The sequence below is a fragment of the Ctenocephalides felis genome, unplaced genomic scaffold, assembly GCF_003426905.1.
Source record: "Ctenocephalides felis isolate EL2017-DRISC unplaced genomic scaffold, ASM342690v1 CF-g0.4_SCAFFOLD_01886, whole genome shotgun sequence".
In the NCBI taxonomy this organism is placed as follows: Eukaryota; Metazoa; Arthropoda; class Insecta; order Siphonaptera; family Pulicidae; genus Ctenocephalides; species Ctenocephalides felis.
This window is the reverse complement of record NW_020538040.1, coordinates 73836889-73856512: the sequence shown is the minus strand read 5'-3', so window position 1 is coordinate 73856512 and position 19624 is coordinate 73836889. Positions and strand designations below refer to the sequence as shown.

Here is a 19624-nt window from a genome sequence, read left to right as displayed (position 1 = left end):
ATAGTTTTTTAGCTGTTGTGGCGACTGTCACCGTATCCTGGCACAACCGTACCCAGTCCCTCCTAAATATAGTTTTATTTTCAAATGCTATATTAATTATAGCTTACTATAAAATTACTTGGACATTGTTTTCAAACAATGACATTGTAATTGAACAATAAACACAAAACTCTGAATTAACATTAAAACAGAAACAAAATTAAAAATTTATGTTATTTATCACCTCATATCTCTAACTAAAATAAACGCAGACAGACAAATATCATCAGTAAAAGGGGTTAACAGTCAGAAAGTGAAGTTATATATATATATATATATATATATATATATATATATATATAATATTAGCATTATGGTAATAAAATAATTTTTCATTTCAAGTAAACACAGAGCGAAAAGATTAAGTAGAATAAAATCGGAAAGCTAGAAAACTGAGGGTGCCTCGATGTATTTGATTCTTCACCATCGTGGAGAAGCATAAGTCACTGACTTTGCCGTGGTTTACACTACATTTTTCTTAAGCTGTTGAGATTACCGCTCCCCCTTATAATTTATTCTTTAGTATTATTACACACAGTATTTCATACTGTGTATTAGTTAAAGTCTAGATAAAAGGCAAGTGAAGCACGTTCTTAATGGATTTTGACATGCAATTCCGTTATGTGATAAATGGGAAATAGTACAGTTACTATTGCATTCTATGGAATTAAATTATTTCAATAATATTAATTGTAGTTATAGTTTATATATTTTCAACTATCGTTACATGCCATGATTGTTCTTCTTTCTACAGAAGGTCACATAAAAGTTCAAACTATACAGTGTAAGTAAATAAAACATTTTGGTATTAACTGGAAACTGTTGCCCAATGAGTAACAAACTGGAATTTTGCAAATTTGGACACTATAAATATTAGACTTCAATGCATTGTGATTAAAAAACAGCATTTATTCTTACAAAAAATTGTATTCAGAAATTAAGTCAATTTGTCAACGTATATATCCCTAGTAGATACGCTGCTGGGTATATATACTAATTTCTCATCTATATTATTTTCTTATGTATATACATATATATATATATATATATATATATATATATATATATATTTCTGCTTAATGTATTAGAAAAGATAGAAAAGTATAGTTAAATAATAAGAAAAATGACTTTGCTTTAAATTGAATTGATATGAAAATCGTCTTATTTTAATCTTTATTATGATATGACTGAGGCTCCAAAGAAAACGCTGCAGGGAATCGGTATCCAAATCAATAATTCTGATTCTGATACAAGTCTCATTTAACAATTATAGTAAACATTATTAAGGCTACCATATTTTTTAAAAAAAAGTCGGAACGGACACTTGAAAAAAGAAAGCTGAAACATAACTTACTCGAAAATATGTTTTTTTTAATTTATTTTTAGTGCTATAGATAACAAAAACTTTAAGCATACAGGAGGAAAAAATCTAACAATTACAATAAAAGACTAGAATTCTCAATACATTAATTCATGATGATAAATATTGTAGTAGTAGTCCATGGACGACATCTGTACTCACAGCACGTTATGCGAATGTGCAACATCTGTAGACACAGTACGTCATGTGGATGGACATTAATTTTTAACATAAACCTTAATTATAATATAGGACTTGAGAAAATCATTATTATTGACTGTGGTCCTAGAAATGTTATTGAAGGTTGAAGTACCAAAGTTTAAATGAACAAAATTAATAAAAATTAACCAAAATAACCAATAAATGATCATTTTACCAAAGCTCTTGGTTACACTTAAAAGCTTATAATTTCCAAAAAACGCGAGATATTTCTTTTCTAATTTTTTTCAGGACAGTTAAGGACAATACAATCACCCCGTTTTGGCTTGACTTAGTTCTGGAACACCAATGGTATATGGTGTTATATCAGTATATATATATATACGATATATAATGGTATACGTGTTATACCAGTATATATATATATATATATATATATATATATATATATATATATATATTCATAGAAATACATTTGCACATACACGCATATACAGACATACATACATACATACATATACAGTCATACATCCATATTCAAAATTCATTCATATATAAATGCAAACATGAGGGAACAGGCACTACCTAAAGGCAACATTGAAACAAATGCAGACACGTAGCTCGGCGGCACCCTGCGGTCTCGGGTAGCGTCAATCGCTGCACCATATCAACCCCGACCTCTCAAACAAGTCGAATCAAATTTGTATAAATTTACGTTTCGTTGCAACCGAGACACAGCCATATCGCAATTCCTTACGATGATTCTTCTCGCGCTCATATATTTGTACATGCAAATAGTGGCTGGCTGGATAGAACCATACACCTTACCCGTCTAGTTGAATTTATATTACACATGCATATAATACATACATACGTAAACACACAAATCGTATGAATGCAGGTTCTTTCAAATTTATATACACTGTCATAGAATATACATACGTAGGCACATGTTAGTCTTGTGCCCAATTCAAATTGATATTTTCATTGTTGGACAATATTCATCACGTTATCCAGTACATTAACATTATATTTCATAAAACTTATAAAATTTATTTAACATTAATAAACTTATAAATTTATTAACATTTTAGAGGTAAATGTTAAACACTTTACGATAGGGTAGGGCGAGGCACAAAGATCCAATTTGACTATAAGTAATTATACTTCGATTAGACAAAATATCTAACGATAACTTTTGTCTGCTAAGTGGCCTTTTTTTACTTTTTTGTTAAATCTCCGAAACACCTGAACCTGCCCTTTCCAAAAACGATATCAGTTGTTCATTTCGTCAGCACAAGTAAAATATTTTTTAATCATTCAAGTCGGACCTTCCGTTCTCTTAAAAACTGAATTACCATTTTTGGCAGTTTTTGCAGCGTATCTTCAAATCAGCTGGACCTGCCGTTGCCAAAAACTAATTGGCACGTCTTATGAGAACATTATTGGTACGGAACCCATATAAATGTACACAAAATTTGTACTTATTATAATCTATATAAAATATGATGTGCATATGTCTAATAACCATTTTTGACCGCCAAATGGCATTATTTTTTACTTTTCTTTATTAGAACCCTGGAAAAGCTGGACTAGCCTTCTCAAAAATTTCACTGGTTGTTCACTTTGTCAATACAAGTAAAATGTTTTTTGAATTATTCAAATCGGACGCTCCGTTCTCTCAATAACTTAATTACGAATTTGGGCCCTTTTTGCCTCGTATCTTCAAAACGGCCAGACCTGGCTTTGCCAAAAACTAATCAGCACGTTTCCTCACAAATAGAAATCAAATGTTTTTGAATCATATCCCCACATACATACACAAACATACGCACAGATACACACACCCACACACACATACATCAATTTTTTCTAATGAAACTTTGTATTATTTCAAATTTTTGTATTAAGTTATTATAATGAGATATAATAGAATTTGAGATAGTATTCGCATACGCTACTATAGTTCTATTAACTTTTTTCTATTATTATTATAGTTCTATTATTATTTTAGCAGTTGAGGCACCATGGTGTCGAGGCGCACTGGAAAGGAGGCGAAATCACGGGCGAGAAGTTCTACTACCCTGTCTGAAGTACTGATTCATGAGGCAAAAAAAGTAATTGAAAAATAAAATTAATATATATAATAATGAAAAAAAAGATGTATCAATACAACTAAAATACCTCCATAAAAACGAACAAATTAATGTAGTATGATAGGTATTTACTACGTAATTGACTACGTAATTTGGAACAAAATCATCGATTATATTGAAAAATAAAACTAGATTTCATTTACTACTTACTTAGGTTTTTACTTGAAATTATTGATATCAATGTTTTTAGGTGAAAATAGCCCTTACTTGGAAGCATGAATAAGTAATAAGTATGTAATAAAATATCTTCCATTATTTTATTTTATTTTGTAAATTAATAATATTGTTACATTCTGTTTTATATGTAGTTTAATGTTAAGCACATTTTAAATTTTACTATATATATTGTAATTTTGTATATATGTTAATTGTTATCCATAATGTAAAATAATTGTATTTTTGAGTCTTCTTGGAAGAAATCTGTGGGCTATGTATTTAAAAATAAATAAATAAATATAAATAATTAATCACAAAATTGTTTGGGTTGTCATCTAAAAACGTTGTTAAAAGTCAAAATTTATTACAACAGCTCATAGTACCCATAAGTTTTGATCTTTATATTACTTATATTTATGATCAATATATTATTTATATTTATTATTTTTGCAGGAACGAGCAGCACGGAATACAAGAATCCACAAAAAGTATCGTCTATCCCCCTCATTGGCCAAACTAATTGGCAGTGATGAACCCGAAACACGTTACAACGTAGTCAAGTTGATCTGGGTGCAGATCAAGGAGAGTAAACTCCAAGATCCCGAAGACCCTGCCTATATTGATTGTGGCGCTGAATTTGAGGAGGTGACCGGGATGACGCGACTTAAAGGCTTTACAATTATGAAGCACCCGAGCTCCCACTTTTTATCATAGATCTGTAGCTACCGGCCAACCCACATCGCACCTCAACTTGACAAATTAACAATATCTTTGGCTCATCATGTTGGCGCGAGGACAAAAGTGCAAGCTTCAGGGTTCGAAACTTTCTGTTGCCAAACCATCAACATAATAAATTACATTACTTTTCCTTAATAATATGTACAGTATTAATATACAATTGGTTTCTCCAAATAGTTCATTTAAAATCAACTAATGCACTATAGAATCGTATATGAAATAAAATGCATCACGCTGCAAAGAGGAAAAGCGAGCCCTTTTCATAACTTACAGAGTTTTCTAAATTTTGTCTACGTGAGATCGACGCAAATATTGAGTGCAAACAGAAATCAAGCGAAATATCTGACATGTACATTCTACGTGGCTAAATAAAATCTCAGTTAGTGTCAACTGTCTTGTTTGTTTTGCACGCTGACACATCTTATTGTGAGATGATATGACGATATATCAAACGGCACGCAATATTGCTTCTTCAAAACATTTTTGCTGACTTCTTTAATACGATAATATAATATTGCGATGTAAAGAATCGGAGGAGACGACACTAGAATATTTAATTTCGAAGGTGTCGAAGTTCTCTATATTAAAATTTCTTTAAAGTTATTTCTAAGAGATGTAAGCGTTAGATTTCTGTATATGGAATCAGCGCGTATTTTCTTACATAAAAATGTTAAGTAATGGAATATAAGAACTTTTCATTGTAAATTGACGAGTTTTATTTAAAATGCCATGCTTGTGCGCATGAAAATAATGTACGTGTTAATACCTATATATAATAACAGATTCTAAAAGTTCATATACAATGTTTAAATAATAAATATATGTTTCTCGTATTATAATCAAGTACATGAATGTAGTTAACATTTAATAAATGTAATAAAACAAAATAAAACTTTTTTATGTAACTCTGCTTAATTGTATGAATATATGTTTAGAACGATACAGAAAATTTATGTGCATAACTACATAATTATTCTGAAATTCATGTTTTTGTAATCTCCTTCTGCACTAACTGCATTTAAAGCAAAAATAGCGAAGATCTCAAAATCTAATTTAAATCAATTAATGATGTTATTTGGCACGTCGCCCAAAAACTTCCACGCTGGAATAACATAGTCATATTTTATAATAATTGTAAGTTTCTGCTTTCGTGAATTAAATTTTATTCTTGTTGGTAATAATCTAAATTACTTGATTTAATGTCACAAATAATAATATTAGTTTTAAGAGAATTTTACTGATTCATGAACGCATAAAATGCATACACAAAGGCCACTCCATTACGTATATAGTTTTCTCATATGCAAACCAGAAGTAGCGATTTACAAACACTATGAGGATAAATTATTATACCATTAGTCTACTGAAAAATATATAGAGTTTTCTATTGTGCATTGCACACTTTACATATAATTTACAATATCATAAACCGATTTTCTCGCCGGAGACTTCTAGAATAAATTTTACGCACGTTTGTGCAATGTTTAAACAAAAAAATTTGCCGGAAAGTGCAAATATTTATTGCAAAATGTAACAATAGCTTATAAGACTTCGTTGTAACTTGATTGCTATTTTCAGTGTAAAGTAGAGCCGGGTTTAAAGATCCGTGGGTAAAAAGGACCACCACCGATATCTCAAGAATCAGTGAACTTAAGAAGTTTTTAACAACAGAAAATGGAGGTAAAAATCTATATAACTAGCTATTCACCTTCATTCTTACGACGTTGCTACTGAGAGAAAAACAGCAATGTTTGTGAATCCATAAAAAATCCGTTGTTTTAATATAATCCTTTAATATAATTTTCAAGTATAGATTATTTAATTGTTTTATAAGATGTATGGTTAATTTCAAGTTAGATTCAACAGTTTTTTTTATATGACCTCTATATAAGCTTATACGTGGGTGGGGTAAAAAGCAACAAGACATAAATAAATAATAATTCCAATTGTACTGATGAAAATTTCTGACAAAATACTAGATCAAGGTTATTTACACTGTTATTTCTATAAAAATGCACTCATAAAATTTATATTTTGCATTGAATGAATAATGTAGCATAGAAGAAACAAGCCAGAACTTAATTAAACGTTAACAACAACACAAAATAATTCAAAAAATCCTAGACAATTTAAAACTATGCTTGCGGACCACAATAATACTTCAAAACACAATTTATACTTTTCTAACCCGACTGCATTACAATTCGAACAAAATTTATTTTAACGAAGAATTATAGAAGGATCTTTTTTAACTATTTATAACAATAGGACAATAAATAAACGCAATGAACTCAACACGCTGCGCGATTCAAATCCACTTCCATTTAGATAGCATTTCCAAATTTCTCACATGTCGCGCAAAGGATTCGCAATTCGTTCCACACATGTGTAGAATCTTGGTAAAAATATTTTAAACTAGCTGTAAGTGGAATTCTGTCTTAAGGCAATTAAGGCATCGTGCCTTAAGGCAAATTGCTGGAACTTCCCGTACCAAAAATTATTAGTTTTTTATAAACGATTAACATTTTTGAAAAAAATTTACTTCGAAAAAACAAGATTTTTGACAAACAATTAGACAAAAAATTCCTTTTTTTTTGAAAAAAAAAAAATTTTTTAATTTTTTTTTAAAATTTTTTTTTAAAATTTTTTTTTTGAGAAAAAAAATGTTTTCTTTATTTTGACATATTTTGAAAAATCTTCATTATAGCCAAAACGTATGGATGTAAAGTAATTTTTTGAAGAAATTTTTGTTTTTTATTGAGTTTTTACCCGATTACTAGACTGTTAATACATAAATTCAGATTCATACAATATATATATATATATATATATATATATATATATATATAAAAGTTATCAACTATTACTTGCACTAAAATAATTAAAATTCCCACTTTACATTTTTGCTAGCGTTATGAGCTATTCATCGTATAACAACACACAACTCCCAAGAAAACATTCTACATATGTCTTAATTATCATAAAACGACACCTAAACATAATATATATTTTAACAGCAATTGGATCGGAGCGCTTTCCTCGTGCTGATTGAAATATAGATGTTAAATATGTCATCGCGCAATCACTTGTTGCTCCAAGGGATAGATATATTGAAGTAAAACTAGAAATTATTAATTGCACATGAATCCTAGACTGAACACGCTATGTCGTGGTGAGAAATTAACCGTTACTGAGTATATAACACTATAATAAAAATAGTAGTTCTAAATGGTAAATGGAAGAAACAGTCGGTTTTGCAATTCCGACTCTGCGAAAGACGTCACGAAGATCTTTAATTGACAATAATGCAATAAACATAATATCATAGCTTGATATCAAACAGTAGTGTTAAATTTTAACTCGAGATTGTAGATCTGAAGTATAATTTTACTTACAGATAAGTTTTCGGGGCGGCCATTGCTGCAATATATGTATTTTAATTAATATTAGAAATAGGGTAGATCTAATTTGACTTTCAACAATTATACTGTGAGAACCAAACCAACAACATCAAAACTAATAACACATCTCGAACAAGCAACTACCTAACTATGTTTAGTGAAATTCTCAGTTAATTCGCCATTGTAAAATGTTTTTTGCTATTTTTAAAAAATAGTCGACTGGACATCATACCCCATAATCGGGGTGGCAAGTTACAGCCAGGTGGTAAAAAGGTATTTTTATATTTTAACCATTATTTTAATTTCAATTTATATATAAGGATATAATCCTTTAGACCATAGAAAATATAGATACAAAGAAAGCAATACAAGTTGTTTTTTTTGAAAAAAAAATGCTGTCTTTTAAAGTTTTTAATATAATTTTAATATAATATAATTATTATATCATTATCATTAATGGTAATGATATAATCATTTAGACTATAGAAAATATAGATTCAAAGAAAGCAATACAAATTGTTTTTTTGACAAAATTGCTGTCTTTTAAACTTTTTAATATATGTATTTAACCATTGAATAATTACATTACCCTTTATTTGAAAATTATTGTATATAGATGTGCCAAAATATATGCAAAAGATAAAGAGATTTATAGCAGGTTTCTTTTTCGTTAATATTTAAAAACATCCTAAAAAATATTGCTAAAAATTATTATCAAAGCCTTAAATATGATTTCAATATGCTAAAAAAATAATCAATTAAAAATTTTAGTTAAAAATTTATGTTAGTTAATTTTCTATATGCTTATATTTATTTTGATATTGCAAAGTACCAGTTGCGCCTCAAGCCACAATGTATTACATCACTACTTTATTTCATTAATATAAATCAAGTGTATAGTTTTAGCTATTGAGTGTAGACTTATTTTTGATCTGGTTAAAAAGTAAAAAAAAAATTAAAATGAGATTAAAATATGACATAAAACAAATGTTTCAGTCATTCGATTGATTCATTATAATCTCAGAGTGCCTTAGCGCACTACCAGAAACAAAATGTCATCAAACCAAACCATCAACGTGATGAATTTTTTATATACAAAATTGCAAATTTTTTTCCGTATTATTCAAGTGTTTATTAATTTAAAGTTTTAAAATGATTATTACCTCGATTAACATATAGATAGTTCGACTAAAGCAATGTGTTTATTATATAATAAACACATTTTTTTTATACTTTTATACGCCCATGTGGGCACAAGTGGAAAGAGTCCTTATAAAGGTGGATCCTGCGATTTGGATACAGATATTTGGAGTAAGCCACTGTAAGTAAGAAATTTGAATCAAAGTAACTTAAAGTTTGACATACATTGACATTTTTAGAATTTATTATACTCATATATATTTTCATACTCATGTTTAATCCTGAGATATTATAATATTTCAAAAATTGATGTCATATCAATGAGTTTTTTATTTACAGTATAAAATTTAATTTGGGTATTTCTATTTGTCAAATGATTATTTATTAATTTCAAGTTAATAAAAATAATACATTTTTTAAAATGATTTATTTATAAACCAGTTCGCCTATAGCAATGTGTTTGCTATGAAATAAATACGAAACCTCAATACTTGCCCATATTGGAACAAGTGGAAAGATTGCATATTAAAGCCGATGCTTTGATTTGGACGCATATATTTGAAGCAAATCATAGTAAGTGAAAAATTTAAATCAAAGTAACTACTTTAAAAGTATTTCATAATACTTAAACATTTTCAGGTTGTGTGATGGCGCTCCATCACGAATGGTAGTTTTATACTATTATGTCACAGCCCAGGATATTTCAACAATCTATACGCGTTTGGAAGAAGACTGTCTAACTGATTTCTCTCGACGAACTAGAAGTTCTACCATCACCGTGTTTTTAAAAATCTGATTAATAAAATCTACACAGAAAGAGTTTCAGTAATTCTACTTCTTTCATTAACTCTATTGATTACTTGATGTGTTTATCTCAAATGGGGGTGATCCGTCAGCAATTCAGTAAGATTAATCACCAAATTGGAAAAATTAAATGTGTACCTTATTAAATAAATTTGGTTTTGAATTTTCAACTCGGGACCGCTCGTCTGCACCATCAACTGGCATCATTCTGGTGATTCTTACAGTGCTGGTATAATTTATTGAGAAGAAATTATATTCACATTATATGTTTATGTTTCTAACAGTCATAAAAAGTTTAAATATAATATTATTATTTTGCATTATATTTTTACATTTATTCATTACCCATATCAGTTTTCATCAATGTTAAACATTCCTATAGTAAAATAAATTATTAAAAGATTTAAATATATAAATAAGCATAATTTTATAAGTATTATGTAACTAATATTATCTTTTCAAAAAAAAGATAATTATAGTTTTCAATTAATTAATTTTTTTACGATGAAATAACTTTCCGCTTTGTCCTTCATCTGAAACAATGCATTTTCAAAACTAAATGAAAAATATGTAAAATACATCGAAGTAAGAAGCATTAGCATAGAACTTAAAAATAAAGTAACAACTCGAGATTTGAAAGACAAATCTTTAGTTTGATAGCCATTTTTACTTGAAATTGTGGAAGAAAATATATTTTCAAGTAACAAAAAGACTTCCCGGTTTATTAAAATACAACATTTGAAATATGGCAACACTGTATTATTTTAATAAGAATATGGCAAATTTCATTGAGTGGACTTGTGATAGCTGATAGAACGCATGTAAAACGCTTAATTCTGAATGCTGTCAAAAAAAAAAAAAAAAAACAAATGATGTGCATATGTCAAATAATAATTTTTGGCATCCACAAAATTTGCATTTTTTCCTCCAAGGCATCTTTTTTACTGTAAATTTAATCGATACCGCAAATACGAATGGAAGGTTTTTTGAATCGTTAAAGTCCGCATTATAATATTTTTAAAAACTAGTTCATGACTTCAAAATTTTAGATTTTCTCACATTTTCAATAAGGTTATATGTAATATGTATTTTTTGTGCAAATCGCGGAATCAAAATACATTTTTGTTACATATTTGTAATATGTCGTTCTTTATAGAAGAAAGTCTACCCGAGAACTCGATAGTTCGTGTATATTTAGCCATTGACATTTTCAATCAAGGTTATCAGACAGAAAGACATATTCTGTATTCCCTATGTGTGACACTGGCATACTACAGCTGTACAAACAACTCATTAGAAGAATTAAGGAATTTCAAAGAAAACCATTCAAACATATAGACTCACGATCGGTATTATAGCTCTTAACTATCTTGAAGAAAATCAATGATTCCTAATTCAAAAGAGTAAGAATGAGTTAAAAAATAGTAAATTGTATATTGAATTATTTATCAAATATTACAAGTTATATGGATATTATTATGTCTTGCGGTTCTTTTTTTATTGTGAACAAATCGTAGATAAATGAAATATATGTAATTAATTTTAATGCATTTGAAAGTGAATATTTAAATAATTTCATAATATTCTGTGGTTGTAAAGGCTGGTAGTTTAGAAATATTGAAGTTTTTTTTTCAAAAAATTTGAGATAATTTGTAATATTAAAATCAAGTTCACTATTAAAGCATCTGCTTGCCACTCTTTTGATAGAACACAAAATAATTAAAATCATTTGTATTACCAGGCATGTAACTCTATATTGTATAAAAAAGACTAGGCAAACTATTAGGCATATAAAATGATAAATTTTGCACCCAGTGGTCTACTGGAAATATGCAGAAAATAATAGTTAATAATAATTGATATCTACCGTTATTAGTAATTATTACGATAAATTTGATAAAGAAAATTACATTCAAGAGTATTCAATGCTAGACAACAAACTGTTGTAACTTTTGCATAGAACTAATCAAAATGATTTTTAGAATTTTAGAATGCTTGAAATCCTTTTTTACGAAAAAATAGAAATTCTATTTTTAACTGTAGGTTGCAGAAACACAATATCAAATAATGTGATATTGGAGAAAGTTAGTAATTATCTTTCAGAAAGAGTAAATGCTTTCATCAGAACAACCTGCCAATTTTACGTTCACTCGATTCCAGGCATTCTGAATCGTTTAACACAAAAATTGAATGTGTACGTGTGTATCCTTTGATCAAATAAAATGCATAATGAATAAAATTAAATATATATTACAAAATAATAAATTATTTGTTTGAAACATGATATTGACTATTAGAAACAAACAAATAATATGATTATTATCTCTTCTCATCAAATTGCGTCAGCACTGCAAGGATCACCAGTAAGATGCAAGTTGATGGTCAAGATGAGCGGCCCTAAGCTTGAAATTCAAAATCAAAAGTTTTCTTTTTTTATATGGTGCACATAGGATTTTGCCAACTTGATGACCAAGCTTACTGAATTGTTTACGGACCACCCCCATTCGAGATAAACACATTCAGTTATCAATACAGTTGATGAAAGAAGTATAATTACTGGCACCCTTCCTGTGTAGTTTTTATTGTACAGATTTTCAAAAACACGGATGATGGGAGCAACTTCTAGTTCATCGAGAGAAATCTATTACAGTCTTCTTACAAACGCGCATAAATTGTTGAAATAATATCCTGAGCTACGACTTAACAGTATAAAACTACTATTCGTGATGAATCACCATCACGCAACCTGAAAATGTTTAAGTATCATGAAATACTTTCAAAGTAGTTACTTTGATTTAAACTTTTCACTTACTATGATTTGCTTCAAATATATGCGTCCAAATTAAAGCAATCGCTTTAATATGCAATCTTTCCACTTGGTTCCAATATGGGCAAGTATTGAAGTTTCGTGTTTATTTCATAGCAAACACATTGGTATAGGCAAACTAGTTTAAAAATAAGTAATCATTTTTAATCTTTAGATTAATAAACAATTATTTGACGAATATAAATACCCAAATTAAATTCTGTATTGCAAATAAAAAACTCATTAATATGACATCAATTTTTGAAATATTATAATATCCCAGAATTAAACATAAGTATGAAAATATCATTCTTTATAAAGCCCCATAATAAATTCTAGAAATGTCAAAGTATAATGAGAACTTTTAAAGTAGTTACTTTGATTTAAATTTCTTACTTACGGTGGCTTAGGGTAGAGCGGGGCTAGTTGAGCATAGGGGCAAGTTGAGCAATCGAAATATCTCTAAAACTATTCACCGTCCGTTTAGGCATTATGTGGCGGAAAGATAGAGGTTTGGGAGAAATAAACATCCCGCGATCGCTAGTGGCCGCTGGACAAATCAGTGAGGCTCACGGGCGTTTTGTTTATTTTGAGACCAAAAAGTTAAAAAGTCATTCATCACGAGTTTTCGTCTAGTTTAGTCAAATGTTATTTATTTTTAACCAGGTAAATTTTATTCTTCCATATAATTATAGTACTTTTAATATGCACAGAGATTCTGACTATAATTCTCACGGTTTTTTTATAAACTCACTTTTATTTTGAAATTCCGAGTTGGGGTTAGTTGAGCATAGTTGCTAAACTTGTTCTGTCACTAAGACAATTACCATTAACTTCCAGAAATTGATTATTATTTTTAAGATTTAAGCTAAGTCTATGAGTAGTAATATAAAGAAATAATGATTTTAAACAAAAATACTGAATATAATGGTAAAATAATTCCTAAGCTACGATATTGTTCTGTTGATTCTACTTTTCGTTAATTATTAAAAGCAAATTACTATAAGTTTTGTTTTCTCTGTCAATAAAGACTATAAATATAGAACTGGTTATTAAAAACTTATTTTATTTCATTACTAATCGACATTGAACCTATGATTTTATTATACTTTCTTAGTGGTCAACTTGCCTCACCTATGGGGTACATTGAGAATACTTGACTTTTTGCATTTAAACAGCTGTAGCTTTTAAAGTTTACTTATTACCAAAAAATAGTATTAACACTTTTGTTAAGCGATAAACAACAAATCCATTAAGTCATATAGCAATTTATTGAGACTTTTCATTGAGGTGCTACATCCGTTTAAGTAAAAATTTGCTCAACTAGCCCCGCCCTACCCTACTACAAATATCAGAATCCAAATCACAGGATCCACCTTTATATGGAACCTTTCCACTTGTGCCCGCATGGGCGTATAAAAGTATAAAAAATTGTGTTTATTTCATAATATACACATTGCTATAGATGAACTATTAATAATTCTTTACCAAGGTAATTATCAATCTAAAACTTCAAATTAATAAACACTTGAAAGATAGAAATACGGAAAAAAATTTAAATTTTGTATATAAAAAATTCATCATGTTGAAGTTTTAGTTGGATTACATTTTGTTTCTAGTAGTGTGCTAAGGCACCCTAAGATCATGATAAATTATTCCAGTGACAAAATTCTATATTTTGATCTTGTTATAAAAAATAATTAAAAATTAAAAATCGTGGAAATTGAAAAGAGGGTCGAAAGATATCAGTTGGAAATCGTGCAATATTATTGTTTTAGCAATTCTTAAAATTGTCAATTCAAGAAAATTGTTTTATTAAATTTAGTTTCAAATTAAATTCAAGTTTATAAATTCATTTCTGATTGAAAATTAATTTGTACTTCTAAACATATAATTTCATTGTGAATTTATAATAATTAATATAATTGAAAATTGTATTGTATTGTAATTTTTTCTGGGATTAATTAATATTATTAATAAAAATGTAAAGATTAGGTTGAAAGTAGATTTGGGACAATTTTATTCTATTTACTGTAATATATTGCTGAACCGAGACTATATGTAGTGACTATTAGATTTTGTGAAATTTAACATTTTCGTCATAATTATGTCGATAACGAATTCAATAATGCATTAAATGTAAAATACTGTTTATTCAGGAAAGAAAGTAGAACATGTTTCCTATCCTGGATTTTATGACAGAATTTTAGTATTTCAACATAAACAAATGTTAAAACTACCATTACTTTTCTCCCAGGTTACTGGTAAAATAATAAAATTATTACTGATCAAAAAAAAATGTACGACCGTACCCAGTATATTGAATATAATATACTAAGGAGCCAGTATAAAAAGTATAATAAATATTAAATTATTTAATAGCATTCATATATTTCTATGGCTAATATGGGCTTATCATTCACAACCGTTTTAAATAACCAGTAACACTCAAACTTATTAGCATACCATGAAAACAAAAATCAAGTTTTGCCATAGTAATTCCAACGGCATTAAATTATTATCCCTATATGGGGCTAGTTTGTTATGTGTCACATAAAACGAGAATGCATCTACGTGTAATTGGATACCACAAATAATAATGTGCATATAGAATATTTGTTTTGTGCAAATTTATGGCAAACATATACGGAAATATATGTACGATTTGAAGCTTGAATAGGAGTTAATACGATAGAATTACGGTACCTGGCGAAATGTATTCGGGCTGTGTGAATTAACGGCAGTTATATGGACCATTATTGCAAACAAACTTTTCCTATAGATGAGTTAGAGAAGAAGCCCGTAACGCATGTGTAAGTTGAATATAACATTATTTATAAATCATATTATATAAAATCATATTTATACACGTTAAATGAAGCTTAGCTAAAATGTCCCATTAAATTGCACAAAATACTAGGTTCCTATAAACTCTGGTAAAATAATATTAAATGGCTAAACAATTATTACGTTATTAAAGATGTTTTTTGAGCAAAAATAATTCAAAATTTAAGCAAGGATGTTGTTCATCTGAACTATTCATATTCATCCAAAGTATTTTAATCTTTCCGATTTCCCTTCACAATCATTGCATTTTAATTTATAGACAATATTTGTCTACATTTGTCATTGTCATTTATAGACAAAATGCAATGATTGTGATTCCATTTACATAGGTGAAACTGGACAGAATTCAATGAAACGACTAAAACAACATGATAATAACTCAAAAATCCACGACAAAATCAAACCATGATAACAGAACATATTAAAAATTTTAAACATTCTTTTAACTTTTACAACGCTAGTATACTTTATCACGAACGGAACATTATTTAGAGAAGATTCGCTGAATCTTGTTTAATCAGCATTAATAAATCTTACATTAATAAACGGTGTAATGCCTCCTTACTTTGTGAAAATTATCAGGTGATACTCAATAATATTTCCAAATTTGTTTCCTTTTAACTAGCTAAATTCGGACCTGTAAACCTACCCTTTCGCGGTACGATCTCGAACTTTGAATCTTAGCCTCTTTCACCCATACTTCGAAACACTCGATTGTAAAAAAAACTCGCCAACTATCCTTCAAACGGTCTCTTCAATAATTTTTAAGCACATGTGGCATTATCGCCTCGGAATCGTAAGCATAAACTACTGTTTCCGTGAAAAATATATTATATTTCACAAATATTTTGCTAAACTTTGTTCAACAAAAACAAAAAAACAAGTTAGTGTATATATGCATATGTGTATATATGTATGTATATATACGTATTGTATATATATATATATATATATATATATGTATATCGTATATGTGTATGTGTTTGTACATGTATATCGTATATATATGTACTGTTTATATGTATATTTATGTATATGTATTACGCTTTTGCATGTTTGTATATATTTTTTTTTACTTTTCATTTCTTATGTTTTGTCTATGTGTTTATTTATAATTATTATTGTTGTTATAATTATATTACTTGTACCTATAGTTCTTTTTCCAATTTGTCATTTTTTCCTAGTTTATATTAATTTCTCAATGTTCATTCTATAGATCAACTGATGATGACAAAATCCTATGTCGAAACGTTTGGAAAAAATTTAAGATTAACTTCTAAATCTTTGCCTTTTATTTGATGTATTGCTAGGAACTTACTCATATTTCTCAACATCAAAACTAACTTTTTTATTATATATATATATATATATATATATATACACACATATATATATATATATATATATATATATATATATAATCAAATTTTGAACAACGAAGAGAACTTAACAGTTTTAATAATAATAGCTATTGTTATAAACCTTTTCCTTAAAAACATCATTGACCTACCTATCCCGATTGTATACATTAAAAGTAAATAAACAAAACTGGACCAAGTGGAGTTAGAAAGAAGGAACTTATCCATTTTTTTAACTTGTTTGACAATTTGCCCAAAAAGATTTGGCACACTGGATTATTTAAATTTAGTTGTTTTACTGACTTTGATGATGATTTTTTTCATGTTTGAATTTTAAATTATAGTAGTATGCTGCAACCACAAAAACAAATGTGTGCTATCAAAATTTTTGTATAGAAATCTTTCAAATTTCTTTTTTCCAAATTCACAGTTATAAATTCTGAGGAACAAAGTGAAGGTAAGTGAAATTCATTATAAAAATAGTGTATTTTCACATAATGTATTTGCAAATTTATTTTCGATTTTTTTTTGTAGTTTTGAATTTTATGCCAATGACAAATATCATTTATCTTCTACAAAGCTTTTTTTATTTGAATGATAAAGCCTTTGATTTTAATTTAATGATACATCGAACTGTCATGTAATTCGACTTGACTTAATTCAGTTAAAATATTTAGTGGATTTTTTTTATTACATGAATGCTAGTGGATATTATTCTTATTGACATGAATGTTTTCAATGAAATATTTATTGAAATTCATTTAAAATAATGAAATTTCGTTTTATTACAAATTTTCAGTTTAAGTTATGATAATGAGACATAATAGAATATGAGGAGATAATATTTCCATAAGCTACTATAGTTCTATTAACATTATTTTAGCAGTTCAGGCACCATGGTATCGAGACGCACAAGAAAGGAGGCAAAATCACGGTCGAGAAGTTCGACTACCCTGTCCGAAGTCTTGATTCACGAGGCCAAGAAAGTAATTGAAAAATAAAATTAATATATACTAATAAAAAATATGTATCAATACAACTGAAAAAACATTATAAAAACGAATATCTGAATGTAGTATTGTAGGCATTTACAAAGACTTTATAATTTAAAATGAAATCAATGAATATTGAAAACAAAATATAGATTTCAGTTACCACTTCTGTAAGTTTTAACTTAAAATTATAGATACCAAAATATTTTTAGTAAAAATAGCCCTTATCTGAAAGCATTGAAAAGTAATAAGTAATATTAAAATTTCATTACAAAAAATCGGATAATTGTTTGAGTTGTCATCTATAAACATTCTTAAAAGTCAAAATTTATTACAACTCATAATACCCATAATATATATATATATATATATATATATATATTATATATATATATATATATATATGTATATATAAATATAAATGAATATTTATTTATTTATAATTATCATTATAATTATTATTATTTATATTATTATTATTTTTGCAGAAACGTGCTCCTAGAAATTCGGGAATTCATAAACGCTATCGTCTATCGCCTTCATTGGCCAAACTAATAGGCAGTGACGAACCCGAAACACGGTACAATGTGATCAAATTAATCTGGATACAAATCAAGGAGAGAAAACTCCAAGATCCGGAAGACCCTGCCTATATCGATTGTGACGCTGAATTTGAAGATGTGACCGGGATGGTGCGCCTTAAAGGCTTCACCATTATAAAGTACCTCAACCACCACTTTTTAGAATAGATCAATTCAACATCACATGTTCAGTCATATGACAACTAGTGTTAGAGCGAAATATCCAGTACTGAGTATCTACACTATGCTGTCAATGAATACCTCTCACCGACCTATTACATATGCAACCAAATCCAATAGTCTCCATAGATGGTCATACTGTTCGAAGAAGCATCAAAACCGATCTCGAATCAAAAACCGAACTATGCTGTCAATAGTGAGAACTTTTGACATTGATATATATTTGTTGATACTGATAATTTCCTTTGACAGTACTCAAAAAGTATCAATAATATAATCGATTAATACCTCTCGCCGACTTATTACATATGCAACCAAATCCAAGAGTCTCCATGGATGGTCATACTGTTCGACGCTTACTGTTAAGAAGCATCAAAAATCGATCTCGAAGGGTCATCAGTCGCAACATGTATTTCTCAAAAACCCCAAATGAATTGGACCACACTAATAAATAAAGATGTATCAAATGTTCATGGACTAAATGGTCTAAAGTATCAATATAAAAATATATTAAATAAAATTGCTATACTATATTGTATTACATGAAAAAAAATCGAAGTATAATTATTTGAAATAATAATACTCAACCATTTCAATACATAAGTATTTAACGTAAAAATGAATCGAAATATAATTATTTCAAATAATAATAATAATAATAATAATAATTATTATTATTATTATAATTAACAATTGCAACATTAGTAATATTTATATTTAACTTCCCGAAGGAGAAGTTAATGTTTTCATCAAAAAATCCGATTCGCAAATTTTCTGTTTTCTCGACGTTCAAGCCATTCTGAATCGAATGAGACCAATTTTGGAAAAAGTATGTGTGTGTGTATGTGTGTGTGTGTGCGTGTGGAACTTTCCTTGGCGATGTATATCATGGTCTTATAGAACTTAC

The 19624-nt window shown here is 28.2% G+C and overlaps 1 protein-coding gene across 1 annotated transcript; it reads left to right on the top strand.

Moving 5' to 3' along the window:
* Positions 1–3585: 3585 nt before the first annotated feature.
* On the top strand, positions 3586–18705 carry LOC113375327. Its single transcript, XM_026615262.1, has 5 exons — positions 3586–3675; positions 4324–4515; positions 4585–4685; positions 17848–17950; positions 18445–18705. Exons 1-5 carry the CDS (start codon positions 3586–3588, stop codon positions 18703–18705), a joined length of 747 nt encoding a protein of 248 aa, XP_026471047.1.
* The last annotated feature ends 919 nt before the right edge of the window (positions 18706–19624 follow it).

Coding starts and splice junctions, on each gene's coding strand:
- LOC113375327 (XM_026615262.1), top strand. CDS start 3,586: ATGGTGTCGAGGCGCACTGGAAAGGAGGCGAAATCACGGGCGAGAAGT. Junction 3,676..4,323: donor TGATTCATGAGGCAAAAAAA/GTAATTGAAAAA, acceptor TTATTTTTGCAG/GAACGAGCAGCACGGAATAC. Junction 4,516..4,584: donor GTGGCGCTGAATTTGAGGAG/GTGACCGGGATG, acceptor TTTTTATCATAG/ATCTGTAGCTACCGGCCAAC.